General features: G+C 42.3%; 1 protein-coding gene across 1 annotated transcript in view; it reads right to left on the minus strand.

Moving 5' to 3' along the window:
* The window catches only part of LOC107291281 (NTPase KAP family P-loop domain-containing protein 1-like), a 7,515-nt gene extending 4,019 nt beyond the window's left edge, over nt 1-3,496 (minus strand). The window contains exons 1-2 of the mRNA XM_015820271.1: nt 3,379-3,496; nt 841-976 (exon numbers count right to left, since the gene is read on the minus strand). Coding sequence (XP_015675757.1) covers nt 841-976; nt 3,379-3,496 — 254 coding nt within the window. The remainder of the gene's footprint in view (nt 1-840; nt 977-3,378) is intronic.
* Nucleotides 3,497-9,415: the final 5,919 nt, after the last annotated feature.

Consider the following 9,415-nt stretch of genomic DNA (forward strand, 5'->3'; position numbering starts at 1 on the left):
CACCCCAAAGCCACGGATGATCTCCCCCAGCGGCTTCACATAAATATTGAACAGTAAGGGGGAGAGGACCGACCCTTGTGGCACCCCACAAGTTAGGGGCCTTGGGGCCGACCTCTGCCCCCCTGCCAATACAGACTGCGTGCGGTCGGTGAGGAAGGAGGAGAACCACCGCATCACGGTGCCCCCCACTCCCAACTCCTTCTCTTCATTAAACTACACATACCCAATTCCAGCAACTGTTCCTTATATGTTTTAACTTCCAGTCCCCTGATCATCTTTGTTGCTCTTCTCTGTACCCTTTCTAGAGTCTCAACATCTTTTTTATATTGTGGTGACCAAAACTGGATGCAGTATTCCAAGTGTGGCCTTACCAAGGCATTGTAAAGTGGTATTAATACTTCACGTGATCTTGATTCTATCCCTCTGTTAATGCAGCCCAGCACTGCGTTGGCTTTTTTGGCAGCTGCAGCACACGGCTGGCTCATATCCAAGTGATTGTCAACTAGGACAAGTAACATCATCAGATGATGTTATCTGGGTAGTAAAACATCTGCAAGAAAACTACCAAACTCAAAGAGCACCAAGGACTCCAGTGTCGTCGTCTCCTCCTCCTCCTCCTCCTCCTCCTCCTCCTCCTCCTCCTCCTCCTCTTCCCTCTATGAACCCCAATCCCTTCCTAGCACTGATGATGTTACTTTCTGACTCCAGTGATACCAGTTTTGTGATGACGTGCTGACTCCTGCAAGGTCACTTCCTCTCTCCCCAGAGACCCATAGATAGAAGGAGCCTTCTACTGAGGCATATTGAGATTCTTCCCCATTGATTCTCTCAGGGTGGGACTTACCTTGAATCTTGTTCAGTAGGGTGCGAAGGCGTGCTTTGTATGATGAACAGAAGCCCACAATGACTGGGGTAGAGGTGTTGCACAATATCTTCACTAAAGAGCTGCAATAAATGTCTTCACCGCTCTGGTGGTCTGAGGATTGGAAAAGAAAAAAAAAGGAATGGAAAATAACCAGAGGATCCACACATCAGTGTCCCTAGGTGGCTGTTGGCATAGCCCTGAAACAAGTGACTAGGTTCCTGCCCTTACGACCGTCATAGCATCCCCATGATGATGAGATCCAAATTCAGGCACTTGTCAACAGGCGTGTACTTAGGACAGTTGAAGCATCCTGGGGTCTCGTTATCGCCATTTGCGACCTTCCTATCTGACTTCTGACTAACACGGTCAAGGGGGGAGAGCTTGATTTGTTTAACGACCACATGATTCACTTCATAACTGCAATGATTCACTTATGAACCACAGCAAAAAAATCGAGTGCCTTTCACTTAACAAGTGTCTTGCTTGGCAACGGAATTCCTGCCCCAGTTGTGGTTATAAGCTGAGGCTCACCTGGAATCTCTACTTGCCTAAAGTAGTGTTTCTTCACCTCAGCAAATTTATGAAGCGTGGACTTCAACTCCCAGAATCCCAGCATTCTTTAAAATGGATAGACTTCCGTTCCCAGCATGGGTGGCTGGGGAATTCTGGGAGCCGAAGTCCAGACATCTTAAACTTGCTAAGGTTGGAACAAATTTTCAAAAGCGCCTGAAGGCAGGACAAGAAGCAACGCGTGGAAACTAATCAAGGAGAGAAGCAACCTGGAACTCAGGAGAAACTTCCTGACAGTGAGAACAATTAACCAGTGGAACAACCTGCCTCCAGAGACGGTGAATGCTCCAATACTGGAGCTTTTTAAGAAGAGACTGGACAGCCATTTGTCTGAAATAGTATAGGGTTTCCTGCCTGAGCAGGGGGTTGGACTAGATGACCTCCGAGGTCCCTTCCAACTTTACTATTATTATTATTATTATTATTATTATTATTATTATTATTATTATTATTATTATTATTATTATTATTAAATGAGTCCCATCTGCTTTTATGACCTTTTTTGCCTGTTTGTTACACCAGTCGGTTGTTAGATGAATCACATGGTCGTTAAGTGAATCCAGCTTCCCCCCCTCCTCCCCATTGACTTTCCCTATCAGAAGTCAGCTGGTCGTAAATGGTGATCACGTGACCCCAGAATATTGCAGCCATCGGAAATATATGCTGGTTGCCAAGAGCCCAAATTTTGATGAGGTCACTGTGCAAATGCTGTATTAGTGATAAGTGTGAGGGAACAATAACAACAACAACCATAAGAATAACAACAATACCAATAACAATAACTGGAGACGATAATAAAATACAAAGACCTACAAATAGCAATAGAACGACTGTGGCAAAGGCAAGCAAGCGGAGTACCAATAGTCATAGGCGCCTTGGGTGCAATCCCAAAACAACTGGAGCACCACTTCGGCATTGGCAAATTCCCTATCAGTCAATTGCAAAAGGCAGCCTTAGTGGGAACAGCTTCCATCCTGTGACGAGATCTGTAATACCATCAATTCAAACATCCACATCTACCAATCCCAGGTCCTTGGTAAGGACTCCATAGGTAGACAAAAATGCCAAATCCAGTCTGAACATCTGGCTGACTGTGCGATGATCAATAATAATAATAATAATAATAGTAATAATAGTAATAATAGTAATAATAGTAATAATAGTAATAATAGTAATAATGATGATGATGATGGAAGAGGACCTTGGAGGTCTTCTAGTCCAACCCCCTGCTCAGGCAGGAAACCCTATACAGACAAATGGTTGTCCAATCTCTTCTTTAAAAACCTCCAATGATGGAGTATCTATGACTTCTGAAGGCAAATCCTTCCACTAGTTAATTGTTCTAATTTTCAGGAAATTTCTCCTTAGTTTCAGGTTGCTTCTCTCCTTTTTTTGTGTCCATCTGTTGCTTCTTGTCCTGCCTTCAGGCGCTTTGGAGAATAGCTTGAACCACCCCCCCCTTTCTTTCTGGCAACCCCTGAGATATTGGAACCCTGCTATCGTGTCACTCCTGGTCCTTCTCTTCATTAGACTAGACCAGGGGTAGGCAACCTCGGCTCTTTTTTATGACTCATGGACTTCAACTCCCAGAATTCCTGAGCCAGCATAGCTGACTCAGGAATTCTGGGAGTTGAAGTCCATGAGTCATAAAAGAGCCGAGGTTGCCTACCCCTGGACTAGACATACCCAGTTCCTGCAACTGTTCTTCATATGTTTTTGCTTCCAGTCCCCTAATCATCTTTGCTGCTCTTCTCTGCCCTCTTTCTAGAGTTTCAGCATCTTCATAAATCACTTTTTAAAGTGCCGTTGTAACTTCAAACGGTTGCTAAACAAATGGTTGTAAGTCAAGGAATATCTGTAGATTTTTGAAAGAAGTGGGCTTAAATCCTTGCTGCCTTCCATTTGCCCAAATCCAGCAGTTGTGAATTAGATGCCGAGCTTACCTTCATCGTTGCATTCATTGTGGCTAAAGGGGGAATCCTTGTTTGAGGATAGGCTCTCCATTTCGTGGCACTTCTCGGCATGGGGCAGCCGGGCTGCTTCCTCGTCGTAGTTACTCATCAGCTCTGGAGTTGCTGGACCATCAACTGGACTTCCCAGGCAGATTGGAGCCTGCCAGAAGGTGATAAAGCAGACAGGTGATTCAACCTGGTTACCTGAGACAGGTAAGCTTCTAATGAGAATAGATGAACAGAATATAGATATCAAGCCACATCTGGAATATATGCATCGCAGCAGGGTTTTTCATTGAATGAAAAAGAGAGAGAGAGAGAGAGAGAGAGAGAGAGAGAGAGAGAGAGAGGGAGGGAGGGAGGGAGGGAAGGAAGGAAGGAGGGAGAGAGAAAGAGAAAGAAAGAAAGAAAGGAAAGAAAGAAAGGAAAGAAAAAAAGGAAAGAAAGAAAGAAAGAAAGAAAGAAAGAAAGAAAGAAAGAAAGAAAGAAAGACTGAGGAGAGGTATAATTTTGATTCTGGAAGCTCCAGATTCTACTGACCTTCACAGCTGGCCTCAAATTCTCTTTAAGTTGGAGAAAAAAGACCAACAATATAAAAGCCCAAAGGTTGACGAATGAGAACCTCATTTGTTTCTGATAGGTTGCTAATTGGGATGAGAAAACATTTCAGCCACCGTATTGAGAAAGAGGATCAGATGCAGGGCGTGTGGCCTGGACATCCAGCCATGGGCTGTGGGCTTAATTCTGATGATGTTCTAACGAAATACCAAATTTCCTCCCCCCCCCCTTTTCTGTTCTTACGTGGCATTCTCTTCCAGTGAGAGAAAAAGTTTGCTTACACCAGGAGTCCTTGAATTACAACCAAAATGGGGATCAGAATTTCCGTGGCCAAACAAAGAGGTTGTTAACTCAGGTGTGCTCAGTTTTATGACCTTTTCACCAGGGTTGTTAAGCGAATCAAAAGGGAGCCTCAGGAAATCAAATGGTCATTAGTTGAATCTGGCATCGCCCCCATCGACTTGGCTTGTCTGAAGCTGGCTGGGAAGTTTGCAAAGGGTGATCGCTTGACCCCCGGGACACTGCAACGGTCATAAACAGGTGCTGGTTGGCAAGCACCCAAATTTTGATTACGAGACGGATGCTGCCACAGTTGTAAGAGTAAGGACTGGTTGCAAGTCCCTTTTTCAGGGTTGCTATAAGTTCAAACGGACGTTAACCGGACAGTTATAAGCCAAGGACTACCTGTAGCACAATATTCTAACATGTAACCGAATTGCATTGATTGTTTTAATGCAATCATTCCTCCCCATCTAGGAAATAGCTTGATCAGTTTCTAAGATAAGTATTTAAAATAAAGATTAAGGCTACGGTGGTCCAGAGATGACAGGAATTAAAATTCAGTCATCTCTGAGATGTCATTATTACCAGAATAAAATCTGTACGAAAGAATTTATGTATTTATTTTCATCCCAATCACAACTTACGACTGCTAATGACAGATCTGAACTATGCTGAAAGCTTGCTTATTTGTTAAATAAGAACTATTATTTATTGAAACTCTTATTAAGGTCAGAGGCGCCGTGCCAATAACAGTTAATTATTTCTAAGTTATTTCTAATTATTTCTCATTATTATTATTATTATTATTTTCTTCCACAAATAACCTCTTTTTAACATGAAGATGGTTATGAATGGGTTGGACGCTGGTGTTGAACAGTCACATCCCTGGGATGCTTCATTTAACTCTCAGTCATATATTCACTGATGTTTATATCCATCTTTGTGAAAATATAATTATTCCTTCCCTGTGTCTGTCTGTCCAAATTGTTATTTTTCAGTGTATGAAAAGAACACGACAGAAGTAAAATATACACACAATCCACGTAATGATATACACAATTTCTACGGGGGTTTTGGATGTCCAGTTCAGCTATCCAGGCGATGGCCTCTGGCATCACTTCGTGCAGATCTTCTAGGGTCCCAGAGAATGCACATCATGGTGCAAACTCACACAACATATTTAATAATTTGTATAGCAGCACCACAACCGCAACAAAGGGAATCTGTCCATCCCCTCCGATGCAGGAGAGAGGCCCGTCTTCCAGAATACACCCCTAATTCTGTTCGGTTTCGACCAGACAGAGCGAGGCCGGTCAAAACCAGATGGTTTGTTAGAGGGATTACTAATGGTCAGGCCACAATCAGGTACCTTAATCCAGATGTGAATACCTGACCAAAAGTGATCAATCTATGAAGGTTTATGCATAAAAAAAGATCCACCATATTTCAGGCGGCTGAAAGTAAGGCCAATTTTGGAGGCTGTAAATCTGTCTGGTTTTTTTTAAAAAATATATATTTTATTAATTTTCTAGTTTTACAATCATAAGTACTTAATAAGCAACGTGTTGTCTGGGTCCATTAGTAATTCAGTGGTACATACTAACTTCTTCAGTCTAGGCCCAATATTACACCATCCAATGCTTCCTCTCTTCTTCCAGTTGTACACATTTTCCCACACTAGGGAAATACAATTCTTATTCTTCTTAATACATATTGTGAGTTCACAAGAAATGTACATGTTGTAATTTTCCATTTCTGCGAAAGGAATCGGCATACAGAGGCACGTAGCTAAGGTATTTTTAGGAAAAGAGATGTGGTAAGCTGGAGGAATAGAGAGAAACTACACACACTGACTTAAAGCATACTTTAAGAATAGTGCACACTATTGTAGAATAGCATATAGCTTATGAATAACATATTATCCAGGTTTATTCTTTATAAAAACTGCCTAGAGTTAGTATTTTAATGTATAACTATGAACCAAAGTGCAGCCATGTTTAAGTGAAGCATAAACTCTGTTACACACATAACTTTTAGATGAAAAGCAGGCACTCTTATAGATAAACAAGGGAAGACATAAATCTTTTATAATTGAAATTATCCAGTTTGGGTAACAGTTCACCATGTAGATAAGGCTATACCCTTAGTTAGCAGGGTGTTACAAATCATGCCACAGAAAAGAGAGTCAAGATAAGACAGGAACAAAAGGGTGCTTTTTGATCTAATAATTGGAGGATTTGGTAATTGTAATGATTGCTAGGCGGTCGGAAAGCATGTGACCGGGTGGGCCTATCAACTGGGCTCACTTTGGAAGGATGTGGCATGATGCACAGGACAGGGTATAAAAACCTATGCAAAAATTGATTCAGGTGTGGACTCTTGAGATTTGCCATTACCAAGAGTTCCACCAGCTTTTGCAAAAGCTTTAATAAAACTTGTTTTGTTTTCCAACACCCTTGGAGTTGAATTTTTATTCCTCACAATATACAGTTGAATATCATTTGCATATACTGTTTTCTTGAGCACAGTAGTGGGCCTTATTCATGACGACAATGAGGGTGCTTACCGCAAGGAGGTGGAGGGTTTGGTGAACTGGTATAAGGAAAACAGCCTAGTTTTAAATACTGGAAAAACTAAAGAGATCATTGTCGATTTCCGAAAAGGCAGGAATAACCACACTTCTCTGTGCATTAATGATTCACCTGTGGAGATGGTTACCAGCATCAAATTCCTGGGTGTGCAGTTAACAAGTAGGCTGGCTTGGTCGCTCAACAGCGAGACACTGGTGAAGCGGGCACAGCGGCGCCTGCATTTTCTGCGTCGCATGAGAAAAGCACATCTTCCTTCCCCTGTCCTTACCACTTTCTACAGAGGGACAATTGAGAGCATCCTGTCATATAGCATCACAGTCTGGTTTAGAAGCATCGCTGCTTCGGACAGGAAGGTGGTTCAGAGAGTGGTGAGGATGGGTGAAAAGATTATTGGCAGTTCCCTCCCTTCCACCCAGGAAATGGCACATAAGCGTTGCTTGAGCAGGGTCCACAAGATTGTCTGGGACACTACACATCCTCTTCACGACCTGTTTTCCTTGTTACCTTCTGGGAGGAGGGGGCTTCATGGTATCCGAAGCAGAACATCCAGATTCAGCCACAGCTTTGTTCCATACAGTATCAACCTTGTAAACTCTAAAGTTTCCTCCTTCCGTTACGTATTCAAGATGGACAGTGATTAATATTTATATGTTACTTATATGTAAGGGTGTAGGTCTATACATATGTTGCATATAGTATGTTTTCGATGTGTGTTATGTGTGTGTACACTTTGAGAGGAAGCAGCTAAATCTCATTTTTACCGTGTGCCATTGATCCCACAGGAAAAAAAATGACAATAAAAGTTATCTAATCTAATCAACATCTTTGTTACATTTTCCTAATAATATCAATAATGTCGGTTTAAAACCCTAACCCTCCCCTTAATATGACACCCCTCGCCCTCCCAGCAAAACCAGCATACCAAGGCTGGTGCACGCTCACACGTGCTCTCTCTTCTCCTCAATGGTCCCTTAGTTGGAAGCTAGGAAGAGAAGAGATCTCCAGAGGTGGTGAGAAGCTGTAGACCTTCAGGTGGATGTGGTGTCACAGGTCATCCCCCCGAATGGAGCTCTCTATCCATGCATGGAGCCACAAGGACTGACTGGTGCTCAGCCAGGATGAGCAGGCATCTTGACATGGTGGATGTGGGTTGGCAGAAGGGGATCCAGCGGGCCAAAATCTAGGTGGTTGGACATCCCGGTCACAGGAGTGTTCTGGAGACTGTGTTAAAATGTACCGGTAGAAGAGAATATTTGAAGCTTAGGGTTGAACTGTGGGGTCCTTGATGCTCTCTGAATTTGGTTCTCTTCTTGCAGACGTTTCATTAACCAAACTATGTAACCTAATCAGTCTAGATGTTACCTAATTTGGGTAATGAAACAGCTACAAGAAAACAACCGAGTTTAGAGAGCACCACGGACCACTCGTGTTCAATGTCCTCTTAAATCTTGGAGGCCATGTGAAATGTCCTCGAAGATTTGTGAGAAACCCTTTCATTGAGAGGCTTCAGGAATACAAAGACCTGGTTTGTGGATCAAGCTATAAACCTGATTCACACAGTGCAAAGCTATAGTTTGTTCAGCTGTGGTTGACGATAACAAACCATAATGGTTGGTTCACCCATCAAAAAAACTACACCAACTACTTTATCACGTAGTCCGATGTGATGAGCCAAACTACATCCTGATAGCCTAACGCTCAGCACTGGCACAAGAGGAAAAGTTCTTTGGTGCACCACTGGGTGGTGTGCTTTCCTTTCTATACAAGCAAAGATTTAGAGTGGCACCTCAGTACTCATTGTTAATTGGTTTTGGGGAGTGCGATAATTACCAAAAATGATAAATACCAAACAAATTTCCCCAAAAGGAATAATATAGTGAGTCACACAAGGCAGTCGACACCGACAAGTTCTAGCTTGTGCGTTGAGGACAAAACAAACAATGAGTATCGGGACAGAATTTTTGCATCAAAATGTGTTGAGTACCAAATTCAATGACACTGCAACCGTCATAGGTACATGCCAGTTTCCAAGCATCTGAATTTGGATCACAATACCATGGGAACGCTGCAATGGTTGCAAGTGTGAAAACTTGTGTGAAGTTGTAATTTCAAACGGTCACTAAATGAGTGGTTGTAAACTGAGGGGTTACAACTTACACCAACTTCTACAATCCGAAGTCTTCCACATCGATAAAAAGTAGTCATAATATTTCTTAATTACATACATACACAGGATCGCCTCCCAATTTAAAAACTGGGGATTCTCCATAAAACCACACCTTCTGTAAATTATGTAAATTATTATTTATTTTGTAGCTGATTGATAGTCCGGGTTCTCTCGACGCTCAAGACGAAGGAGGGAGGTGTCTCCCCATTTTCCCCCACAACAACCACCTTTTGAGGTAGGTATACATTAAGTTAAGGCTTTCCCCAGTCCCGGAACTCAACATCTGATCAGTTGTGAATTGATATCATTGTTCAGCAGGTTTGGTATTTTTGCAAAATTGTGATGCATATTTTTTTTTCACCCATAAAATATCAAAAATATAATCAAAATACATTTTGTAACCTTTGGACTATCCTGTCGGCTCAGAAAT

This window comes from Protobothrops mucrosquamatus, unplaced genomic scaffold, assembly GCF_001527695.2.
Source record: "Protobothrops mucrosquamatus isolate PMUCROS unplaced genomic scaffold, P.Mucros_1.0 scaffold1108, whole genome shotgun sequence".
Classification (NCBI taxonomy): Eukaryota; Metazoa; Chordata; class Lepidosauria; order Squamata; family Viperidae; genus Protobothrops; species Protobothrops mucrosquamatus.